General features: G+C 39.2%; 1 protein-coding gene across 3 annotated transcripts in view; it reads right to left on the bottom strand.

Moving 5' to 3' along the window:
• Positions 1–26,030, bottom strand: part of GUCY2C (guanylate cyclase 2C) — a 138,529-nt gene that overhangs the window by 4,025 nt on the left and 108,474 nt on the right. For all 3 annotated transcript variants that reach the window (XM_055280542.2, XM_055280543.2, XM_055280550.2), the window contains 8 exons: positions 25,258–25,390; positions 22,756–22,893; positions 21,535–21,623; positions 11,455–11,546; positions 8,555–8,713; positions 4,817–5,009; positions 3,854–4,028; positions 2,089–2,187 (listed from right to left, as the gene is read on the bottom strand). In XM_055280542.2, coding sequence (XP_055136517.2) covers positions 2,089–2,187; positions 3,854–4,028; positions 4,817–5,009; positions 8,555–8,713; positions 11,455–11,546; positions 21,535–21,623; positions 22,756–22,893; positions 25,258–25,390 — 1,078 coding nt within the window. The remainder of the gene's footprint in view (positions 1–2,088; positions 2,188–3,853; positions 4,029–4,816; positions 5,010–8,554; positions 8,714–11,454; positions 11,547–21,534; positions 21,624–22,755; positions 22,894–25,257; positions 25,391–26,030) is intronic.

The raw sequence follows: 26,030 nt of genomic DNA, 5'->3' as shown, positions 1-26,030 counted from the left end.
GCTCCTGCTTTGTCTTCTGCCATGAGTGAAAGCTTCCTGAGGCCTCCCCAGAAGCAGATGCAGGTGCTATTCTTCCTGTACAGCCTGCAGAACCATGAGCCAATTAAACCTGTTTTCTTATAAATAACCCAGTCTCAGGTTTTTCTTTATAGCAATGCAAGAATGGCCTCACACAAGAAATATAATCTCACGTGGGAAGAAAGAAGGCCTGGCATCAGTTTTCAGGGCCCTGAGTGATGTGATGGGGATCCCTAGGTTTTGCCCCATAGATTCTCATTCCAGCTCAGAGTAGCAGCCTGCAGGACCTAGTTTTAGATTTGGCTTGTAGTGCCAAGCTTGGGTGTTGGAGTTTGGTTTTGGGTCTCTGTGGAAAAGTTCCAATAAATAGCTAAAGCCTTGTGGTCAAGGTGAAAATTCGGGAGAGTTGAGGGGTCTTGATTTTCTCAAATTTCCTTCTTCTGGAACATTGTTATCCTTTGACAAAAGAAGTGATGAGGGCACGCCCATTCACAAGTCCATTGATGTGTATCACCTTTCCCAATATAGGGGCCTAATAGCAATACCACAAACAATTACAACAGTAAGAATAATGACAATCCCAAATTGTACACCTACCATGTACCATGATTGCTAAATGCTTAACATGACATCATCCCAAATTATTTCAGAAACCCTCTTGGCAAGGTTGGTATTCCATTTTCAATTTATATCTTTATCTTTCTGAGGGCTAGAAGGATCAGGTAGCTTTCTCCTCAACTTATACTGAGAATGATTAACATAATTTCAATTGTAACCCAAGTCTGTCTGACCCCAACCTTATCCTGTTCCTTGCCAGCATGAGTTGCCAGGACAAACTAGTATCACACTGTCAGTACACTACCAAAATACCATCCTGCCTCTTGTGGTTTTGTAAGCCCCAGCCATGTCTACCCATGCTTTTTTTCTCTCTTCTATATATTTCTACTACCACCACTGTCATCAATATCTATTGAGCATCTACTTCATGCAGCACATTGTGCCTCTACCTTGCCAAGCAAATGCAATATATTCCTTTGTATATAACAAATGCTTAGATTTTTCTTTACTGAAATCAGTTCTTGGTTGGGTATGATGGCTCTTGCCTGTAATTCCAACACTTTGGGGCTTTGGGGGACCAAGGCAGGAGACTTGCTTGAGCCCAGGAGCCTGTGACCAGCCTAGACAACATACAGAGACCACACATCTACAGAAAAAATTTAAAAATTAGCTGTGCATGGTGGCATGCCTATATTCCCAGCTACTCAGGAGGCTGAGGTGGGAGGATCACTAGAGCTGAGGAGTTCAAGGATGCAGTGAGCTGTGATTGTGCCACTGTACCAAAGCCTAGGCAAGAGAGTGAGACCCCATCTCAAACAAATAAACAAAAATCAATTTCCAGAAAAAATGAATATGCTTTGAGAAGCCAAGGTGGAAGGACTGCTTGAAGTCAGGAGTTTGAGACCAGCCTGGGCAACATAGTGAGACCCAGTCTCTATTAAAAATTTAAAAATTAGCTGGATGTGCTGGTATGTTCCTGTAGTCCCAGCTACTTGGGAGGATGAGGTGGGAGGATCACTTGAGCCCAGGAGTTCAAGTTTACAGGGAGCTATGATCGTGTCACTGCACTCCAGCCTGGGTGACAGAACGAGAGCCTGTCTTTAAAAAACAACAACAAAAAAGCAAAACCAAATAAGAGGGAAACAGGAATGTGAACCAGAGTGTATAGTTCTCACCTTGCCTACTGATTTTTTTTTTAACTTTCATAAATCTATGGTAAATGCCGTGACTATGCTAAGTAGAATATCCCCAGATTCATTGTATGTGAGCCAAAAATATAGAAATAGTCTAAAACTGAGCAAAAGTGGAAGAATAAAATAATTATCCGTAAACAACAACAAAAGCAAATGTAGCAAAAGGTGGATTGACATGGGTTTGTGTTCAGCTAATGTGAAGAATTATTCTACATCTCGCTGGCACTTTGTATCTCCTTATTGTGCATTTTATCTCACAGTTGCCCTCTGCTGGAAGACAGAATCTTTGTCCTCTGAGAAAAACAATCTCCCTTCTTACGGAGGCCAGTGGATTCCATCCTAGAGGCTGTGTTGACCGTATCTCCAAATAGACAATAACGAGGCATCTTGATTCCCACAACTCCAGCAGCACAGGGACCTGAAATGAAGGACAGAAAGCAGGAAGTGGAGGCAATAGAAATTGCAGAGTAGAGTGAAGACAGGTAAGCCTCTCTGTATGGTCACAATCCTGAATACTTCCTGTCATGGAGAAGTGGCTGAGGATGTGAATTGTGAACTGGGACTTTTGCTTTAAATGGATGAATCCAATGAAGCATCATTATTCAATGCATGCAGTCATAAAGTATTTTGCTCTCGCAAAGAAAACGACATTTGTAGCAAATAGGAAGGCATCCAGAGATCCAGATCACAAAGGTGATTTTAAATAGAAGGCTCTCAGGAAAGATGAAGATGAGCCCCACTGCTTGCTTACTGTGCCAAACCACACAACCCTGAGTTTCACACTGCTGGAGGGCACTGTAGACTTGAAGCTTCAATGGCTCAAGTTTGTTTTATTTTTATTTTAAGGTGGCATTTCTGGGATTGGTGCCATGACAATGGAAGACAGAAGACAAGATAAAGGCATAACCTTCCTTAAGCATTTCATGGACCAGGCGAATGCAGCTGGATGGGGAAGCCTGTGGCACAAGGAGGTTCTAACAAGCAGAACAAAAGCTAGACTATGCGCTGTGGCATATTAGGTAGGAAATAAGGGTTATTCAGTCACGTATTTGCATAGAATGACTGAGTGCAAGGTGTTAACAGTTTTAGAAGTTAAAGATTAACTCAAAAACTGCAAAGCTGAGTTTTAAGCAATGCTTTGCTAAAGATTCATCTAGATGACTTCTGAGTTCCTCTCTTACTATCTAAGTTTGGCCTGAGGCTGCCTCTTAGGGGTCCCTACAAAACAAACTGCAACCTAGCTTGGTACATAAACAAACTAAAAGCCTAACTAGGGTATACTTATGTTACAGATAGCTGAGTCTCAAGCCAATCGCAGTAGCTGAGCTTCAGCCAGTCACAGGCTGTCAACTGATCGGACCTTGACCAAATCAGGGGAACACAGAGGTGTGACCAATCAAGTTGTTTCTGTCCCTCACTTCTGTTTTCTGTCTATAAACATTGCCTGCCCACCTTGCCCATTGAAGCTCTCTGAACCTCTTCTAGTTTTAAGGGCCATCTGATTTGAAAATTGTTCTTTGCTCAATCAAACTGTGTTAAATTTAATATGCATAAAGCTTTTCTTTTAATAAGGCTATGTAACTTTCATGGTCTTTGAAAGTGACTCATGTACTTTCTGTATAACTGCAGTGGCAGGGAAGGGAGGGGGTATAAATATTATAGAAATTTCACCATCTGTTCTTTATTTCCCCTTGTAGATAATCTAATCCACTTAAGATACTATAATATTTTCGTAGGAAAATATATTGAAGTTGGGGGTGGGGAGAAAGGGAATGGGGAGGAAATAAATGAAATCATAGGTATGGTGATTTAAATAGGAGTCCAAAGCTTCTTGTTTTTGTACATGTTTGGTGTTTATCGTGTCAGCAGTCAGTGGTGCCCTCAAAGGTCTTGTTCTTAGAGCTCTCTAGGAACTGGGTCTAAATATCTCAGGATGCATAGTGGGACCTCACATTTGGCAAAAAGAATTAAAAGTAAACATTATGTGAAGTCGATCACACTTGAAGACCTTTTATCCTTTCTGATTTAGTTGGTGCACAGCAGTACATATGGTTCCCAATTTGCTAAGATGCTCAACTCCATACCAGAGTGAACTCCAATGCGAATCCATATTGGGAGGCCAGGAAGATGCTCCAGCTCAAAGGTCCCCATGAAGCTGAGGATTTCCAAGGCCATCTTGGCAATGTCTATTGCATGCCGATTGCCATTTCTCTTAGGCAAACCACTAGCCACCATGTAGGCATCACCAATGGTTTCCACCTGTGGAAACAGTTTCTCATGAGTGCCTCTGCCCCTTTGAAAAGCATAGAAATTAAACAGAAGCAGTTAATCACATGTCAAACACAAAAAGTAATTTGGGAACACAGTATGAGCATAGCCCTTTACACTTTTTCTGGGGCCAGTTCGATCAGTTCTACGCTGATTTCTTCAGGGTTTTTATAGTCCAGTTAATGGGTGATAAAATAGCTATAAAGGAATTTAGCCATTTAAAAATACTTCATAATTATATAAATTGTCCAGATGTGGTGACAGTTCTAGAAATGTTCAAATAAATAATCCGAATGGTTTTATGTAATTTGAGGAACACCCTTAGTTTCCTGAAAATTAATCCTTTAGCAAATGTCAACACACTATTTGACAGAATATTATATTTTGTAATATGTAATTGTATACATTCTTGTAGTATGATTTTCTATTTATTATAACCCCAGTGTCTTCTCTGCTTCATTTGCAGTCAGCCTAAACACTGCCCATTTTTTGGAGGTGATTTAAGAGTATGCCATTTTGTCTAAATTTAATACTTCAAATTCATTCCTGCTGAACTTCCTGTTGTACCTTTTTTGCTGCTTCTTAAAGTTGAATGGTAATTTTGACTTCTCACTCCTCTAATCCTTCTACTTCTCTTCACTTTTAGCTCAGATTCAACCACCAATTCACTAAATGTGAAACTAGAGAGGACAAGAGTAGTAACAGAAACAACCAATTCAGGCTCTGATGACCTCAGGTTGTACAATTAATAGTTTCAGGCTGTTAGGTGATGTGGTTACCTTGTAGACATCATGATGATCAACAATGTGGTCAAAACTCTTATAGATGTCATTAAGCATGTCCACCACTTCCATGGGGGTGCTGTATTTGCAGATAGTAGTGAAACCTACAATGTCACTGAAGTAGATTGTAACTTCCTCATATAGTTCCGGCTCCACAAAGCCTTTCTCCTTCAGAGACTTTACCACTAGCCTAGATGAAGAAGGGAAAAAAAATGCCTTCAACTTCAGCAAATTTCTTCTTCTTTCACATAAATTTTCAGATAATAGTGATTATCTACCAGGAATTCTAGAATTTGAGACTTCCAGTGAATTGAGTGAATCGGAAACAAAGAGAGGTTGTGTATATCATATACATGAACATATTACACAAATACATATATAATGCATGTTGTGAACACAGATGAATATAAGCAGGTTCAACATTAACTTAGTGTTTATTAACCCTAATATACATAGATAACTTTAATATCCTCAAAACTCTCATACATATACATACTTGTCCACTTTTTGCTTCTCTATTGATAATCAACTTCTTACAGATGTGGCTCTATATGCAGAAGCTGAGGAGAGTGTGGTATTACTTAAATCACCACACAGATCTGAATTTCTCAACAAAGTTGATACTTTTACTTTCCTGGCATATGTAACATGGCATTGCTTAATATTACTATGAAATAATGATGCATTTAAATATAAATTTTGATATATTCTGAACCAGAGTTCATTTAATATATTTTGAACCAGATTTGGGTCCTTTATAAAGCAGAATCAATCATGTCAATAAATTAAATCATGCTAAAACCGTAGAAGTCAAATTAAAGCAACTTTTAGAATGTCTTTGCTGAATGAGGAGCAGCATATCAGATTCAAGATTGAAGGAAGAGAACCAGAAGAAGGGACTCCATACTTGGTATGCCAAGTTACCTCTTCATTGAGAAAAGGAAGTGGGGGCTGACCTGAAGTGGGATGGTCCCTGTCTGTCCTTGGCATCACTTTGTAGTGGCCCTCAGTATGGAACCACTAGAATCAGAAACTGGAAGCTGGGAGGTTCCACAGAAGTCATTGAAAAGAAATCTTCATTTTTACAGATGAGGAAGTTGAGGTCTAAAAAAGTATGACTTCCATAAGTTCCCACAGCCGATTAGGGACAGAGCCAGGGCTAGAATTCAGGAAGCCTTCAGTCCCACCCATCAGTCTTTTTTTACATTACACTCCCTGCACAACCCAGGCCTTGGATATTCAGGAAGATGGGGAAGATTTGGAGGTATGCTGACTGCAACAAAGGAGGTGGGCTGTCCCGGAAAGAAAACAACCAATCAACCACAAAGATTTCTAACACTCATTTGGAGAACCTCCAGAGCATCCGGAGCAACCTTTTTAATTGGTGCAATGACAAAACCTGGAACCTTTGAAAAACATTCCTTTGGTGTGGCTTGGATTCCTAGGGACACATGTGGAGTGGTTGTTCTTGACATGCCCTGTATAAAGTGCATAGTATTTTGGAGGCTACATAGATGCAATGACAAAATTGGATATTCTGCCATATTTGCAATTCATTGTACTGCTTATGTCTGAAAGTCATATGAGTTTGGTGATATGGTTTGGCTCCGTGTCCCCACCCAAATCTCATGTTGAATTGTAATCCCCATTGTTAAGGGAGGGACGTGGTGGGAGGTGCTGGGATCATGTGTGCAGATTTCCCCATTGCTGTTCTTGTGTTAGTGATGAGATCTAGTTGTTTGAATGTGGGTGGCACCTCCCCCTGTGCTCTCTTTCTCTCTTCCTGCCATGTGAAGAAGGTGCTTGCTTCCCCTTCACTCTTCCACCATGGTTGTACATTTCCTGAGACCTCCCCAGCCATGCTTCTTGTACACCCTGTGGAACTGTGAGTTATTTAAACCTCCTTTCCTCATAAATTACCCAGTCTCGGGTAGTTCTTTATAGCAGGGGGAGAATGGACTATTACACTTGGAAAATAGTGTGTTATCCAGAGAAAGAAACTCATGTTGTAAATAAATGAAGGAAGGGCTGGGAGTTAACATCATGAGCTTTGATAACAGGTTGTTGCTGACATAGATAAAATTAGTATAGAGTAGATCTCTTAGAAAGTCTTCCCAGAAGAAAAAACTTCTGGCCAGGCACGGTGGCTCACGCCTGTAATCCTAGCACTTTGGGAGGCCGAGGCGGGTGAATCACCTGAGGTCAGGAGTTTGAGACCAGTCTGGCCAACATGGTGAAACCCCCTCTCTACTAAAAATGCAAAAATTAGCTGGGTGTGGTGGCAGGCGCCTGTAATCCCAGCTACTTGGGAGGCTGAGGCAGGAGAATTGCTTGAACCCAGGAGGCAGAGGTTGCAGTGAGTCGAGGTCATGCCATTGCACTCCAGCCTGGGCAACAAGAGTGAAACTCCATCTCAAAAGTGAATAAATAAAATAAAAATAAAAATAAAAAAGAAAAATTTTCTATTTTAATGTATTTACCCCAAGGGGTACTGTTCAAATAAATGTCTAAGTGATATCTGGTTCCTACATGCAATCTTAAGTTTATTTGCCCTTTGCTACACATATTTCTTTTTGATTCTTCTAGTTATTGCTCATGCATGTTTTAGTTTTATCTTGCATATATAATTTTTACATAAATAACCAAAGTGAGTTGTGCTGAAGCCATGGTGTATTGTAGCTCTTAAAGAGACTTGTGTGATATAACCTTTGGAAATCCAATAAAAACATCTACCAACTAGTAGCCCAAGTGGCATATTGAACTAAGGCTAGGAAAAAAGCTGAAATGGTGAGCCAGCTGATTCAAACCACTTGAATGACATTACTGGTTAAAACCACCGCCAGTGAAACCCTGGGAAGGCAGCCAGATAACCAGGATATTGTTTTTGTCACAACTCAGCATTAAAGACCAGGCAAGGAGTTATGCATTATGTACCTAACATTTATGGAGCTCTGATAGAAATTATCATCCTTGAAGTGAATATGAAGGGTTCCCTACTGTTCCCAGGCACTCTGAGGGCTCATGGGTTCTGCCCTTCTATCACAAGGTTACCAGACACCACTTGCCAAGTGTGCTCCAACTCCTTTCCGCCTGTGATCCGCCTCCTAGTTTTCTTGCAGGTGATTTGACTTTCAGAGGTTTGAGATTTTGAGGTCAGAGTTACTAAAGGAGATCAGGGGCTCCAGCCCAGGCTTCTTGGGTAGAATCCCAGGTCTGCCATTCACTGGGTGACCTTCAGAACATTACTTAGTGGAGTACAAACTGGAACAAGGCTTAGCAAAGTACATGCATTTTTTTTTTTTTTTTTTTTTTTGAGACAGAGTCTTGCTCTGTCACCCAGGCTGGAGTGCAGTGGCGCGATCTTGGCTCACTGCAAGCTCCGCCTCCTGGGTTCACTCCATTCTCCTGCCTCAGCCTCCTGAGTAGCTGGGACTACAGTCACCTGCCACCATGCCTGGCTAATTGTTTTTATTATTATTTTTAGTAGAGGTGGGGTTTCACCGTGTTAGCCAGGATGGTCTCAATCTCCTGACCTCATGATTCACCCGCCTCGGCCTCCCAAAGTGCTAGGATTACAGGCATGAGCCACCACGCCTGGCAGTACATGCATTGTAAAACCAATAATCTACTGAAGAATACATAAAAGGAAACAAATCCTATATAGATACAATGAAAAGCAATGCTAGGAGGATATGCTGAAGATTTCAGCCTCCACATCAGCGAGACTTGCCTTACCTTGGAAGCAACATAAAGTTAAGTCTGTCAGCCCTGTCCCTCTCTGCCTTGTACAGCTGTGTCCTTTCCTCTACCAGATGTTCCAGGTTTCGAGAATATAGCTGTAGACGTCGGATCAAGGTATCCATATAGCTTTCATTTTTTTGGTCATGAAAAAGTCTGTAGGTAGCAATAGATAAAGAGCTCTTATATATTATTAAGAAAACATGAACATCCAATAAAACAATGGGCAAATATGATGAACAGATAATTAAACAAAGAAAAATAAAAGCCAACAAACATAACAAAAAAACTCAAGCTCGTCCAGGCACAGTGGCTCATGCCTGTAATCCCAGAACTTTGGGAGTCCAAGGCAGGAGGATCACTTGAGGTCAGGAGTTTGAGACCAGCCTGACCAACATGGTGAAACCCTTTCTCTACTAGAAATAGAAAAATTAGCCGGGCATGGTGGCACTACTCCAGAGGCTGAGGCAGGAGAATTGCTTGAAGCTGGGAGGTGGAGGTTGCAGTGAGTCGAGATCATGCCACTGCACTCCAGCCTGGATGAGAGAGTGAGACTCTGTCTCAAACAAACAAAAAACCCAACTTAACCTCAGGACAAGAATAAGATTAAAAACGGGAAAACAAATGTTAAAATGATGGTAATCAATGTAGAAGAAGGAGGAAATACATATAGTACAAAACCTTCCTGAAGAGCAATTTGGTAAAAATATGTCACAAGCTTTAAGAGTGCATATACCAATCAGCTTATAACTCTACTTCTGAGAATTATCCTAAGGAAACAATCATGAATGTGTTTAGAGTTAACAACAATAAAAGTCACAGTATTCTTTACAAGAGCAAACATTTGAAAATAATCTAAATGTATAGCAAAAGTGTAGTTAAAATATGATGGGACAATGGAATATTAACATTCTAATTTGTATCATAAAATACAAATTAGTATAGTTGAATACGCAGAATGACACTCCCTCTGTGTTATTAAGTGAAAAAGTCAGTTTATAAAATAGCAAAAATTATAATCTGAATTTTATTTTTTGAAGACTGGTGGTCACCTATTGGGAAACAGGTGATGTTTTACTTTCTTGCTTGTTTATTTGTATTTTCTAAAATACAAAAGAAACAATTTGCAATAAAGGAAAATATTTTAAAAGCTGGTCAAGAAGTGATAAATGAAAGTGTAGGAGAAGGACTAAGAAAAGCCAAGCTAAGCCTTAAATTATCTCCTCATTACAGAGAGCCAGGGTCCTGACACCAGAAGCCTAACTGGATTATTTTGTCAGATCAAGGAGACTTAGATGAGATGCCAGCTTTGTGTGACAGTGGGAGGTATGACAAGCCTTGGTGCAGAGGTCAGGGAGGAGACACATTGAGTTCTCCTAGCATTGTGAGGATCAGAGATAATGTTCATAACATCTAAGGCACAATTGAAGGTGCTGAATAAATCACAGTCATTTTACTATTACAAGAATAACAAATACTTCTGGTCTCAGGAGAAGATGGCCTGCATCATCATCCCCTGGGATGGGAAGAGATGTTTGTTAAAAATCCAGTACATTTTTGTGCCCTACCCGAGACCTATGTGACTGAAAATTGCTAGGCTTGGAATGAAGAAACAGAATCGTTTAACAAGTTCCCCAGGGAATTTTTACTTGAAAGTGCCAGTACAGAGTCTAGTTGGGTAGAATGGATGTGGGAGCGGGTGTAAGAGATGAAGTTGGGTAATCTTACTCTAGGATGAATTGATTCAATTAAAACAGTTTCTCACCTTTGACTGCATATTTTAATCACCTGGGAGCTATTAAAAATCCTGACACCAGCATGTACCCAGACCAATTACATCAGCCTCTCTAGGGTAAAACCCTAGTATCAGTATTTTTAAAGTTCCTCAGGTGATTCCAAGCTGCAGCCAAGTTTGAGAACCATCACACACATTAAAGGCTGAGTATCAAGGACCCAGTTTCTTCATGAGCATACATTTTATTAGTCACACATAAAGTCTCATCTGGACAGGACAGTGAAGGAGAAAAAAAAAGGGCTAGAATTAATTATTATTTCCTGCTCCATTCCCACAACTGACAGCTTAGTTCTACTAATTAATGACCACACGTTCATTAACTTCACTCCACCTCATCTCCTCCAGCTCTAGACTTTTAGTCTCATTAAGTATCTGAATCTTTTGACCTAATGAGAACTACAGAAAGACCTGGAAAAAACCATAAGAATCATCTTGTTCAATCCAATTTTTCTAAGAAGAAAATTGATACCCAGTGAGGGTAAGTGTTTTGCCCAATGCCCCACAGCAAACTCTTATCAGATCTTAGTCTAGAAATTGGATTTCCTAACTCTTAATTCAGTGTTATTTTTCTCATTCTGCAGTGTATTAACTGAAAACATGGGATATCTAGAAATTAATCTCAACCAGATAATTGTGTACTTTTCTCCCCCAACTTGAATTATGCTCTGATTCATGACATGTCTTAAGTACCTAGGGCCAAAGCTGGAGATTTTAAGACTTTAAGATCCTAAGAACATGCTGAGGTTAACAATTGTCTAGGAGCTTTACAGATTCTCAGGACTCACGCTACACTTCTAAATCCTAATTACTCACAGAAGGACCCAGAAGCTCTATTTTTAACAGACAAATTTATAATCCGCTAAAGTTTGTTTTTTAATCAGAAAAGTTTTGACCTTGAGTATTTAACTTTTCAAGTGATTATTTCCCTGGGAAAATGGTCTGATAGTCTCCATATCATTTTAATGTTATGAGGCAGGTGTTGGTTGCCCCCTGGGAATTTTCACTGGAATAGACATTCTCATTCTTAGGTGCCACTGAATGTCAACTATAATTTTTTAAAAACCCTGAAATAAGTGAATAAAAGTAAACATTTCAGCAATACCCAAATATCTTGGCAAGTGTAGTCTCAATTTTTTTGAAATCTGGTCTCTTTTCTGGATCTTCCTCCCAACAGTTTTTTACAAGTAAGTACACCTGGAAGAAAAAACAGGCGAATTAGCTCAGGGGATAGTAAACTAAATCAAGAGAGAATTCTTATTCTCATTGATGGGAGTGATTAAGGCAAGGAATAGTTTAAAAATATCTTCAACTCTGTTAGTGCAGACAAGAGATCCCCAGCTCTCTGGTTTCTGTCTCAGGCATGACCACCTGCATTATCTTATCCAGTTATTCCCTTGGGTGAAATTAATGACACCAATTTAGATGATAAGTGATACCAATTTAGATGAGGCCAGGTTGATAGGGGAGACTAAGTGAATTTACAAGAGCTTGCAAGGTTTATGTTGGAGAGAGAAAAATAGTGAAGGTGTGGCAGGCCTCCATAACAACTATTTCAGTACTGATTGAGTGGTTAAGTTAAATATTAAAAGCCAGTGCCCTTATACAAAGCCTGGAATGTAACAAAAGCCCACCAAGAATTTTGCCTGGGCCTTAAAGCAGGACAAAATAACAAAGGAATTCTTCTTAACAGGACCTGTTTAGGATTAAACAAGATTTTTGGGGGTCTGAAGAAACTCCCCAGGCCTCCACAAAGAAGTTTATTGGGGGTCTGAAGGAACTCCCTAAACCTCTGTGATTTAGCAGGAGACAAGATAAGGGTAATCACCCCAGCATCTGGACCCATGTAGATTAAGTAAACTTACTGAGGCTCCAGAAGAAGGTCTTCAGGACTCAGACCTTAGTTATAGATGAAAAGAAGTTAACCATGTCTGTCTTTAAATGAATGCATACTTACATGTAGACATATAGCTTAGAAGCTCTGAAAAAACCGTAATTTTCAGTTGGTCTGGTGATAATTTCCAGGCCTTCTCCCTGTAACTGGTTACAGAAATAAAAACTCTTCCTCCTCAGTTCATCTGCATCTTGTTATTGGGCCATGAGAAATACCAGCCCAACCCTCAGTTTGGTGGGGGAACAAAGGCTCAGTGAATATGAGGCAAATGGCTCCAAATGAGAATAAAAGCCCTACTGTCCACGGTTCTAACTTATAGCAAACAATAGTATCACCTGGGGAACATTTGCACAATTTCTTATGCCCAGGCCCCATCCTAAGTCATTCTGATTTAATATATTTTGAAGTGGTCTTAGTAGGGTTCCCAGATTTAGCAAGAAAAATAAAGGACATCAAGTTAAATTTGGATTTCAGATAAACAATAAATAATTCATCAGTATAAGTATGTCCCAAATATTGTATGGGCAAAGGGCAGTCGTAGATTTTTAAGCTCTTCAGGTGATTATAATGCACAGCTGCAATAGAGACGCGACATGGAGAAAAGGGAGGTATGGAGGAAGAGGTAGGGAGACAGGAGGAAGCCCATCTGCTCATCTGCTACCACCTGTTGGCAGCTTTTATTTTTTTAAATCAAAATGTGTGGTGAAAACCATTTGTTTTAAATAAAGTTTGTTTTTCACTCTGGCTAAAAACAAGATCATAAGTGATACTAGATGCAATCCCTGTCCCTGTACTTTGCCTGAACAATTCCCTGGGAAGGAACTAGAGCCGCGGTATAGCCTGTGGTGCCAATATTCACCACTAGATGATGCTCCTGCCTTGGTAAACATCTGCTGACTGCCTTAGAGCAGAATAGGCAGAAACAACAAACAACTGGGCCGATCCAGTGCCACAGAGTGAAATACTGTCAGCCCTCTGTCTCCATGGGTTCTGCATTCGTGGATTCAACCAAATGGGGATGGAAAATATTTGGAAAAAACAGGATGATTGTGTCTATATTGAACATGTACCGGACCTTTTTTTTCTTGTCATTATTCCCTAAACAATACAGTACCACAGATATTTACATAGTATTTACATCATATTAGGGATTATAAGCAATCTAGAGATAATTTAAAGTACACAGGATAATGTATGCAGGTTATATGCATATGATATGCCATTTTGTATCAGATCCTTGAGCCGCTGTGGATTTTGGTATCCACAGGGGTTCCTGGGACCAGTTCCCTATGGATGGAGGGACGACTCTACTGGGTGTTTCTGGGGCATTGCTGAGTGATCTAGTTTCGACTCTGTATTCTATTGGAATCAGTTACTTGACATGAAATTTTATTCCTCATTTCTGATTCCAGAAGTGTCCAGCTACACAAATGAATTAAAGATGATGCTGTTTTAGTGAATAAGGTTTTAAATATTCGGATATACTCAGATTAGAAAAAAAGGGCTTGAGAAAGGATATGCTGATTGTGTGGAGGAATCCTGGAATTCAGAAAAGCAGGAGGAAAGAAAGGAATGAGGAGAAGGCAGGGCTAGGAGCAGCTGTATTTCAGAAAGTTGTATTTCAACATACTGTTACTACTGAAAAAGAAAGGGAAGGGGAGAGGTAAAAATGGCCCACTCGTGCCCTGCAGAGTGTGGCCATAAAACTCATCTGGCAGTGACTTTGTAAATGGAAGGAAAATGTTTCTATTTTTATCCCACAGAACAAAAGATGTTTTTGTTTAAAGACCATGAATATCTTAAAATACTTTACTCACTATCTTCTTGGATTATTAAGGCTCAGGTAAAATGCTAAAAGGAAAAATAATTAGAAATTTTTCACAGGGCTTCAAGGCCTTTTGGAGGGACTGTTACAAAAGCAAATGTAAAGAGCTTTTGCTCTATTTCCTTCAGAGGAAGGATAAAATGAGTGAAAGTACATTTCTCTATTCCTTCTAGATGCTGGCATATTTCCTTTTAAATTATTAGATGGTATTTATAAGTCTAGTAAGTATACCGCATGGACACCTTGTTCATTGAGCTTATAAAAATTGAGAATGACCCCTGCCTACTGAAGCCAGTGCCTGTACACACCACGGGGTGGGGACTGAAGACAGGTCTGAGGACAGGTCCACCTGGCTCACTTGCACCCTCCCAGTGCTTCAGCATACCGTGCAGGGGCCCTAGAGATCTCCTAGCCCAGTCCACCACTGTTGGCACCTGAGTACATCTTCTGGGGGCCACATAACCTGCTGCTACCACCACAGCTGGTACCCACCAGCATATACCACTTGTGGACCTGCAGACTGGCCTGCCCAGCCTGTCACAGCCACTACCAACACCAGTGCAGACTGCTTGGGAACCAGAAGCTTGTCCTATCATGGCTACTTCCACTACTCACACCATGCTTGCTGCCCAGGAACCCGGGAATCCACCCACCAGCCTAGGCCACTGCTGCTACTGCTGGCACCTGAGGAAGTTACTTGGAGGCCAAATAATTGATCTGCCTAGACTCACTAACACTGGTACCAGATAAGCTGTCCTGGGGCCCAAGGACAGCTTATGCTGGCACCAGTGCCTCCAAGGGGCCCTGAGGAGCAGCCCACCTGGCATTCCAGTCTTCAACAAAACGTCACCACTGCCTCCACTAACAATGACATCCTAACCCACTAGGGAAATAACAGACCCACTGACACTGTTCACAGATGAGTAAATTATGTGGAGACTACACTACTGCATGCACCCAGAATCAAGGCCAAAGTGCCTCACCCAACCAATACTGTAGATACATCTTCAGGAAAAAAGTCCTCCCCTATGAAAGCAAATGTTAAAATTTGGAAGAAGTAATTGCTACACCAGATGCACAGATATCAATATAAAGACACAAGAAGCATGAAAAAGCAAGGAAATACGACACCTCCAGAGAAACACAGTAGTTCTACAGCAACAATTTCCAATGAAAAGGAAATTAATAAAATTCTGGAAAAATAATTTAAAATAATATTAAAGGAGCTTCAGTGAGATATAGGAGAATACAAAAAAAAATACAAAGAAATAAAAAAAATTCAGGATATGAATGAAAAATTTACCAAAGAAATAAATACCATAAAAAAGAATAAAACAAACTCTGGAACTGAGGAAGTCATTCAATAAAATACAAAATACACTGGAAAGCTTCAACAGTATGCTAGATCAAGCAGAAGAATTTCAGAACTTGAAGACAGGTCTTTTGAAATAATCCAATAAGACAAAAATAAGGAAAAAAGAACAAAAATGAATGAGCAAAGCCTACATGATATAGACACCATAAAGTGGCTAAATACTTAAAATTTTTGGTGTCCCAAAAGGCTAAGAGAAAACAAAAGGAATACAAAACCCATTTAACAAAATAATAGCAAGAGATTTAGACATTCAGATACAGGAAACTCAGAGATTCCCAAATAGATATAATTAAAAAAGATCTTCTCCCTGGCACATTATAGTCAAATTGTCAAAAGTTAAAGAGAAAATTTTAAAAACAGCAAGAAAAAAGAATCTGGTTACTTATAAGGAAACCCCCATCAGATTAACAGTGAATTTCTCAGCAGAAACATTACAGGCCAGGAGAAAAGGGATGAGGTAGTCAAAGTGTTGAAAGAAAAACCAAATTCCAGTTAAGGATACTATATCCAGCAAACTTATCTTTCATAAATGAAGAAGAAATAAAGTCTGTCCCAGACAAGTGAAAGCTAGGGAAATTCATCACCACTAGACCTCCCCTACAAGAAATGCTTCAGGGCATCCTATGCCTGGAAGTGAAAGGATGGCATCTACCACCATGAAAACACGTGAAAGTATGAAACCCACTAGTAAATCAATCACACAAAGAGGGAAGAGAAGGGTGTCAAATGTTACCCTGCAGAAGACCACAAACCATAATGATAAACAAGGGAAAGAAAGGAACAAAGGATGTGTAAAACAACCAGAAATCAATTAATCAAATGAAAGGAATAAGCCCTTACATAATAATAACCTTGAATGTAAATGGATCAAAATTTTTCACTTAAAACATATAGACTGGTTCAATGGATTTTTAAAAATGACTCAACTATAGGCTGCCTACAAGAAACTCATCTGTAAAGAAATATATAGACTGAAAGTAAAGAGATGGAAAGATATTCCATGCAAATGAAAACCAAAAGCAAGCAAGAGTAGCTATACTTACATTAGGTAAAACAGACTTTAAGTAAAAAACTGTAAAAAGAGACAAAGGTCATAGATCATTATATAATGATAAAGGACTCAATTCAGCAAGAGGATATAACAATTCTAAACATATACACACCCAACATTGAAGCATACAGACATTTAAAGCAAATACTATTAGATCTAAAGGAAGAAGTAGATTCCAATCTAATAATAGTTGGGGACTTCAACACTCCACTCTCAGCATTAAACAGATCATAAAGACAGAAAATTAACCAAGAAACATTGGCTTTAAACTGCACGATAGAACAAATGAATCTAACATTTACAGAACATTTCGTTCAATAGCTAAAGAATAAACATTCCTGTGATCAGCACATGGAACATTCTCCAGGACAGACCATATGTTATGACACAAAACAAGTCTCAACATATTTATAAAGAACCAGAATTATATCAAATATCTTCTCAGGCCACAATGGAATAAAAGTAGAACCCAATACCAGGAGGAACTTTGGAAACTACACAAATACATAAAAATTAAACAACATGCTTCTGAATGACAATTGAGTCAATAAAGAAATTAGGAGAAATTTTAAAAAATTAAAACAAACGAAAATTTAAACACAGCATACCACAACCTATGGGATACAGCAAAAGTACTGCTTAGAGAGAATTTTATAGCAGTAAATGCCTGCATCAAAAAAGCAGAAAAAATTCAAATCTAACAAGGCACATCAAGGAATTAGAAAAGCAAGAACAAACCAAACCCAAAGTTAGTAGAGGGAAAGAAATAATACAGGTCAGAGTAGAACTAGACAAAATAGAGGTTGAAAAAATAATACAAAGGATCATTGAAATAAAAAGTTGTTTTTATGAAAAGGTAAACAAAGTCAATAAACCATTAGCTAGACTAACCAAGAAAAAAATGAGAGAAGATCCAAATAAAATCAGAAATTAGAAAAAGACATAAAAACTAATTGCACAAAAATGTGAAAGATTATCAGAGACTGTTATGAACAACTATATACCAGCAAAGTGAAAAATATAGAGGAAGTGGAGAAATTCCTGGATAAATACAATCTACATAGATTGAATCAGAAAAAAATAAGATACCATATATTACATGAACAGACCAACAATGAGTAATGAGATTGAATGACTAGTCTCCCAACAAAGAAAAGTCCAGAACTGGATGACTTTACTGCTGAATTATGCCAAACTTCCAAAGAAGAACTAACACTAATTCTCTTCAAACTATTCAAAAAAATTGAAGAATAGGGAATTCTACCTCATTCTACAAGGCCAGCAGTACCCTCATACTAAAACCGGACAAGGATACAACAAAAAAGGAAAACTATGGGTCAATATCCCTGATGAACATAGACGTAAAAATCCTCCAAAAAAAAAATACTAGCAAACTGAATCTAACAGCACATCAAAAAGATAATACGCCATGATCAAGTGGTATTTATCCCCAGGAAGCAAGGATTATTTAACATATGCAAATCAATAAACATGATACATTACGTCAACAGAATGAAGAACAAAAGCCATATGATCATCTCAATCGGTGCAGAAAAAGCATTTGATAATATTCAACATCTCTTCTTGATAAAAACTCTCAAAAAACTAGCCATAGAAGGAATATATCTCAACATAATAAAGGCCAGCCATATATCACACACCCACAAAATAATAAAAGCCATATACTACAAACCTGCAAATATCACACGGAATGAGGAAAAGCTGAAAGCTTTCCCTCTAAGAACTGGAACTAGACAAGGATGCCCAATTTCACCTCTCCTATTCAACATAGTACTGAAAGTACTAGCCAGAGCAATTAGGCAAGAAAAATAAAAGGCATCCAAATTGGAAAACAGGGAGTCAAATTATCTCTCTTTGCAGATGATATGATCTTACATCTAGAAAACCTAAAGACTTCACCAAAAAGCTCTTAGATATGATAAATTCAGTACAGTTGAAGGATATAAAATTAACATACAGACTGTGTGCGGTGGCTCACGCCTGTAATCCCGGCACTTTGGGAGGCCAAGGAGGGTGGATTGCCTGAGCTCAGGAGTTTGAGACAAGCCTGGGCAACATAGTGAAACCCTGTCTCTACTAAAATATGAAAAAAAAAAAATTAGCTGGACTTGGTGGCAGGTGCCTGTAATCCCTGCTACTTGGGAGGCTGAGGCAGGAGATTTGCTTGAACCCGGGAGGTGGAGGTTGCAGTGAGCTGAGATCACTCCACTGCACTCCAGCCTGGGCAACACAGTGAGACTGTCTCAAAAAAACAAATTAACATACAAAAGTCAGTAGTGTTTTTATATACCACCAATAATAAACTCAGCGGGAAAGAAATCAAGAAGACAATCCCATTTACAATAGCTACCAAAAAAAAAAGAACCCAAAAACCCATCTAGGAATAAATTTAACAAAGAAGGTAAAAGACCTCTATAAGGAAAACTACAAACACTGATGAAACTGAAGAGGACAAAAACAAATGGGAAGATATCGCATGCTCATGAATTGGAAGAGTTAATATCACTAAAATGATTATACTGCCCAAAGCAATCTATAGATTCAATGTAATCCTATAAAAATACCACTGTCATTTTCTCACAGAAATGGAAAAAACAATCCTAAAATCCATATGGAACCAAAAAAGAGCCCAAATAGACAAAGCAATCCCAAGCAAAAAGAACAAAGCTGGAGGCATAACATTACCTGATTTCAAAATGTTCTGTAAAGTTACAGTAACCAAAACAACCTGTTACTGGCATAGAAACAGACACATAAACAAATGGAACAGAATAGAGAACCCAGAAATAAATCCACACATTTACAGACAACTGATTTTCAACAACAGCTCCAAGAACATACAATGGGGAAAGGACACCCCATCTCTTCCCATATACAAAAATCAACTCAAGATAGATTAAACAGAGGACCTGAAACTATGAAACTATTAGAAGAAAACATAGAGAAAAGACTTTAGGACATTGGTTTAGGCAAAGATTTTATGGCTAAGACCTCAAAAGCACAGGCAACCAAACCAAAAATAGACAAATGGGACTATATTAGACTAAAAGGCTTCTGCATAGCAAGGGAAACAACAGAGTGAAGAGACAACCTGTTGAATGGGAGAAAGTATTTGCAAACTATTAATCTGACAAGGGTGATATTCCAGAATATACAAAGAACTCAAACAACTCAGCAGTTAAAAAAAATTCCACTAAAAAGTGGGCAAAATTCATGAATAAACATTTCTCAAAAGAAGATTTATAAATGGCTAACAGGAATATGAAAAAATGCTCAACATCACTAATCATCAGGGAAATGCAAATCAAAACCACAATGAGCTACCATCTTACCCCAGTTAGAATGGCTATTACTAAAAAGCCAAATAACGACAGATGCTGGCAAGGATGCAGAGAAAAGGGAACTCTTACACACTGTTGATGGGAATGTAAATTAGTATAGCCACTATGGAAAATGGGATAGAGATTTCTCAAAACATTAAAAATAGAACTACCATATGCTCCACCAATCCCCCTGCTGGGTATTTATCCAAAGGAAGAGAAATCAGTGTATCAAAGGGTGCCTGCACACTCACATTTATTGCAACACTATTCACAATAGCAAAGATACAGAATCAACTTAAGTGTCCATCAATGGATGAATGGAAAAAGAAAATGTGGGCTGTGTACACAATAGAATACCATTTAACCATAAAAATAATGAAATCATGTCATTTGCAGCAGCATATATGGAACTGGAGGTCACTATGTAAAGTTAAAGGCACAGAAAGACAAGTTTCACATGTTCTCACTCATGCAGGGGCTAAAAAAGTTGATCTCATGGAGGTGGAGAGAATAATGATAGCCAGAGACTGGGAAGGGTGTAGTAGGGCAGGGGATGAATGAAGAGAGGTAGGTTAATGGGTACAAACATACAGTTAGAAGGAATAAGTTATAGTGTTTGATAGCAGAGTAGGATGACTACAGTTAACAACAATGTATTGTATATTTCAAAGCAGCTAGAAGAGAGGACTTGAAATGTTCCCAACACATAGAAATGATAACTACTTAAGGTGATGGATCCCCTAAATACACGACTTGATCATTACACATTCTGTGCATATGACAAAATATCACATATACCCCACAAATATGTACAAATATCAATTTAAAAATAGAGAATGAGGCCAGGCATGGTGGCTCACACCTATTATGTAATCCCAGCACTTTGGGAGGCCAAGGCAGGTGGGATCGCTTGAGGTCAGGAGATCGAGACCAGCCTGGCCAACATGGTGAAACCCCATCTCTACTAAAAATACAAAAATTAGCTGGGTGTGGTGGCAGGCGCCTGTAGTCCCAGCTACTCAGGAGGCTGAGGCAGGAGAATTGCTTGAAGCCGGGAGGCCAGAGTTGCAGTGAGCCAAGATCCTGCCACTGCACTCTAGCTTGGGTGACAGAGCAAGACTCTGTCTCAAAAAAAAAAAAAAAAAAAAAAAAAATTAGAGAATGAGATGTGTGCTTTAGAAGCCAGCTCATTCCTGAGTTGGGGAGTGGTAGAAGGGCATGAAGAATGTGGTAGGCTGAGGCTGGCTCCCAAAGACATGCTGCGTCCTAATCTCCGGAACCTATGAATGCTATCTTATTTGGAAAAAGAGCCATTGCAGATATAATTAAGTTACAATTCTTGAGATGAGGTGATTGTTCTGTATTTTCTGGGTGGACCCAAATGCAATCACATATGTCCTAATAGAAAGGAGACAGAGGGAGAATAGACAGAAGAGAAACTGTGATCAAGAGGCAGAGATTGAATTGTGTGGCCATAAGATAAGAAATGTCAACAGCCATCAGAAACTTCTGGAAGACGTAAGGAATGGATTAGCCCCTTAGCTCTTCTGGAGGAAGTGTGGCCTTGCTGAACACTTGATTTCAGACTTCTAGCCTCCAGAACCGTAAGTGAATAAATTTTTGTTGTTTTAATCCATTACATTTATGGTAATTTTTATAGCAGGCCAAGGAAACGAATACGGGAAGATATACTCACTTCTAGCTCTTTTTCCTCTGCTGTTTCCAAGAATAAATCTGGGCGGAAGGGTTTCATTCCGTTGGAATTTTCCACTCTGAAAATCTTCTCTGGTTGGGTGAGAAAAATTTAAATTACAAAGAAGAATACAGCATGAAGAAATGGAAGGAATTTCAACAGAAATCCAGTTGGTTCACTCCCCTGGATGGCTCTTAGCTCAGTGAGAGTGCTGCAGAGCCTAGACCAGCACTCAGTAGAAAGGTGTTGATTCAGTGAGGCACCCAGTGAAAGGGTCTCATCCCATCTATAACCAGGTTACCTTAAGGATAGGCCACTGGGTAGGGCGCAGTGCCTTATACCTGTAATCCCAGCACTTTGCGAGGCTGAGGTTGGGGGATCACTCGAGCTCAGGAGCTCAGTCTGGGCAACATGGTGAAACCCTGTCTCTGCATTAAGTACAAAAATTAGCCAGGCGTGGTGGTGTGCACCTGTCGTCCCAGCTACTTGGAAGGCCGAGCCAGGAGGATTGCTTGAGCCCGGGAGGCAGAGGTTGCAGTGAGCCAAGATCATGCCACTGTACTTACTCCAGCCTGGGGGTGACAGAGCAAGACACTGTCTCAAAAAAAAGAAAGAAAGAAAGAAAGAAAAGAAAAGAAAAAAAGAAAAAATGCTACTGACCCTGTAAAACTCAGCTCAGGCACCACTGCCTTCAGTAGACTTCTTCTGTCCATACTTTGACCCCACCCTCTCTACGTCCCTTAGTCACCCTACTCCCCACGAAACAGTTAACGGTTAGCACATAATAAATGCTCAGTAAGTGAGGATTGAATGAATGGAATGAAGCATTTTCCCATGAGAGGACGTGTGGCCAAAAACTATAGATCTACTCTTAGTAAGAACTAAAATATGTATGTCATCCTGTTAGAGTGATATAGTTTAGATGTTAAGCAGGTACATGCTCTTATTGGAATCAAAAGGAAAGAGGAGAATTGTAAAGGAAGATTGTTAACAATAATACTGACAATAATAACACCTGGCAGTGTATGTTGTCTTATGCTTTTCAGTGCACTCTAATATTGAATCTTTCTAATATTCTTATAAAATGTATAATGCAGATGGGAAATCATTAATTTTGTAGATGAAGGAATTGTGATGTGGTTACAAACAGATTGGGGTCTCAGTAAGCCTAGAAAGCAGGTTGGCTCGCTCGCAGAGGGGACACATGAAGGAGTTTAGATGTACCATTCTGGTCCCGACAGCTCAAAGTGTAGAAGGTTTCTTTCCGCAGGATGATCTCCTGTGCGATGACCCCATAGCTGTACACATCTCCTTTCTGAGAGATGTTGGCTTGGCGGAGGTGCTCTGGAGCTGTCCACAGGTCTGTAAATGCAGACATTGAGATTACAGAGTTGAGGGGGTGAGTGGTTCATAGGCCTCCAACATGCTTTTGCTCTCTAATTCCCTACACCATCCATTCTAAATATGCGTGATAGCTTATAAGTGGCCTTGAGTTGATATGATTCCAAACTTTCGAAAAATTTTTGCTAATACTGGTGATCAAAGGTAGAACACACACCTGTTAGACTAACTATGAAATGTTAGGATTTGGGTGAGGTCATATGGCAATATGTTATTTAAAACTGCTAGGATCATAGTCTTGAAAACTCTCAAGGTTTACCTGGAATGGGGTCTGATTATGGTAAATGCTCAGTAAATATATGTTGAATGAATACAGTAGAATATGAGAGGTTGAGGAGTTTAGTAGTTTATGGGACATATGGAATGAACCTATGAAAGCCTTCAAAATACAAATTTTGGCCAGGCGTAGTGGCTCACGCCTGTAATCCTAGCACTTTGGGAGGCCAAGGCAGGTGGATCACAAGGTCAGGAGATTGAGACCAGCCTGGCCGATATGGTGAAACCCTGTCTCTACTAAAAATACAAAAATTAGCCAGGCGTGGTGGTGGGCGCCTGTAGTCCCAGCTACTCAGGAGGCTGAGGCAGGAGAATCGCTTGAACCTGGGAGGTGGAGGTTGCAGTGAGATGAGATCATACCACTGCACTCCAGCCTGGGTGAGAGAGCGAGACTCCATCTCAAAAAAAAAAAAAAAATACAAATTTTATGTGTACTAAATTTATTTTATTTAAATTGTTATAATTTATTATTAATGTGTATATATGCATATTTAAATATAAATGTACCAAAAGAAGATAAAGACAGTATATTAAGACAAAGAGACTATGGTTGATATTTTCTAGGCATAACATACTGGCAGCTTCCAACTCAGCTAGGGTCCACGGTGCTGTTTTTGTTGGTTCCCACAGTATTCTTAAAAAAGTAACACATGTAATTTACTCACAGTTTACTCCTGTCCCTGCCACTCCCTAGTGTTTACATCTAGTTCACTCACTTCACATGAGTGCAATGCTGTATTTAGCTCCTATAGATACTCAAGTTTTGAATCCTTATTACACACCTAATTTAGTAACAACGGGCATGCAATTAATTTTTCTTCAACATGCTTCACAAGTTTTTCAGGATCACCTAGCTCCTTATAAACTTTTTAAGACTTATCTTCACCAGTTTCAATGAAACATGTATAGATTCATGTTGTTAGGTGCAATAGTATGTTTATGATGATGCACATTTTCCTTATTTGGTTCTCTGTTCAAATGTACATCACCTTTTTGAATTTATGTCTTGTGAATTTTTGTGACTTGTGATTCATGCACAGTTGATCGTAAAGGTTAGGCGTTGTAGAAAAGGTAAATAAATCTATTTATGCTAAAATTTCAGGTAACCGACGCCATAGGTAGGTAGGTATAAGTGAGTGCTGTTCAAGATGATAGGATTTGACTTGTAATTTATCTGATTTTTGTCATGCTGGGTTATCTGATGACGATTTGTACTACTGTGTCATGAACCATGCTTGGCACACAGGTCTTCAATAAGAAATTATTAGATTGAGTTCAATATCATATTATGCTTGACATGGCTGTGGATGTAGGGACAGAATTGCAATTTTTCTTTTATTAAGGAAAAACGAAAGGATCGCAAAGTTGAATTAGAAATATAATTTAGTGTTTGGATCTAGGTAGTATTTTAAGGCAACATGAGTGCTAGATATCTGAGTGTTTAACTGTGAGTCACAGTAAAGAAAAGGGTAAATGTTCAACCTGAAAAGCCCTTTATACTTTACAAATCCGTTTTCTTTATGTCATCTTTTTTGACTCTCACCACAATCCTGAAAGAGATAAGAATATATTTTACTGGTAAGAGTTTTTTCCTTAACATTTCTTATTACCACAGATAAATGAATGATGTCTTGAATGGGAAATGGGTCCTCTGGTTTGTACTCTACCTTCTTGTACAAATCTGAGTCTCAGTGCTGTCCTCTATAAAGGAAAAAGGTTAAATTAGATGATGTCTAAGGTCTCTTCCTGCTCTAACCTTCTATATTTTTTTTCAGCTAGTTCCGTTCCCACAAGCCATTAAGTTATTCATGATTTCTCAGTGATAGCAAGGGACACGTGGATGAAGGAAATCCACAGAGGACATTTGTTTAACTCAGGAAATACTCATTGACTGACAAGTGTGAAGTTCTGGAGAATGAGCCAGCTGTTGTCTCTTGTGGCTTTAAGTATTTATCTTCTGATCAGTATTACAATTTCCTGACCATGCTACATGGGTTTAAAAAAAAAAAATCAGTTAGGAAACTAGTGAACATTTCATTCATTACAGACCTTTTTTTGGAGGTAAAATGGAATTGCAGCCAAAATCAGTGATCTTCACCACCATTCTACTGTCCACTACACAGTTGGTAGATTTCAGACGACCATGGACTTCTATCTTACTGGAGTGTAGATATGACATTCCCTGTAAATTTTTTAGATGATAGAAAAACAGAAATGTGACACACTTCAGCTGCTTGATTATTTTAAAGAAAAAAGTGACATTTGGAAACCATTTCAGCAGATAGTCACACCATCAGATTTTAATTTTAGTCCCACTATTTTTACTTTAACAATATTACTGAAGCTGTAATATTTGCCTACACATTATATCTAGTTTCAAAGTCTGTTTAAATGACAGAGTAAAAGGGAATTGTCTAAAATATCTGCTTAAGTAGTTGTGTATAATATGAGGCAAAGGGTTGATTTTTTTTAAGTGTTTCTGCTTACCACTTATTTGGTCTGTGACCCTGGGTAGGTCTCTGGTCCTTTTTCACATGAATTTAAAATAAAAATATGAATAATAGTGCGTTGCCTTTCCAAAGGGGTGGGGTGCCAGGTAGATTATTTCCTAAAGTGGAATTGGTTTCATCCTATTTTGAAACAATGTTTCATTCATTCTGTTTCAAAAGGGGAAGGCTGGCCTCCTTGATGGCTCAGGCCTGTAATCCCAGCACTTTGGGAGGCCGAGCTACTCAGGAGGCTGAGGCAGGATAATTGCTTGAATTTGGGAGGCCGAGGTTGCAGTGAGCTGAGATCACGCCACTGTACTCCAGCCTGGGGGA

Source organism: Symphalangus syndactylus, chromosome 5 (genome assembly GCF_028878055.3).
Source record: "Symphalangus syndactylus isolate Jambi chromosome 5, NHGRI_mSymSyn1-v2.1_pri, whole genome shotgun sequence".
In the NCBI taxonomy this organism is placed as follows: Eukaryota; Metazoa; Chordata; class Mammalia; order Primates; family Hylobatidae; genus Symphalangus; species Symphalangus syndactylus.
This window is presented reverse-complemented; position numbering and strand designations above follow the sequence as displayed.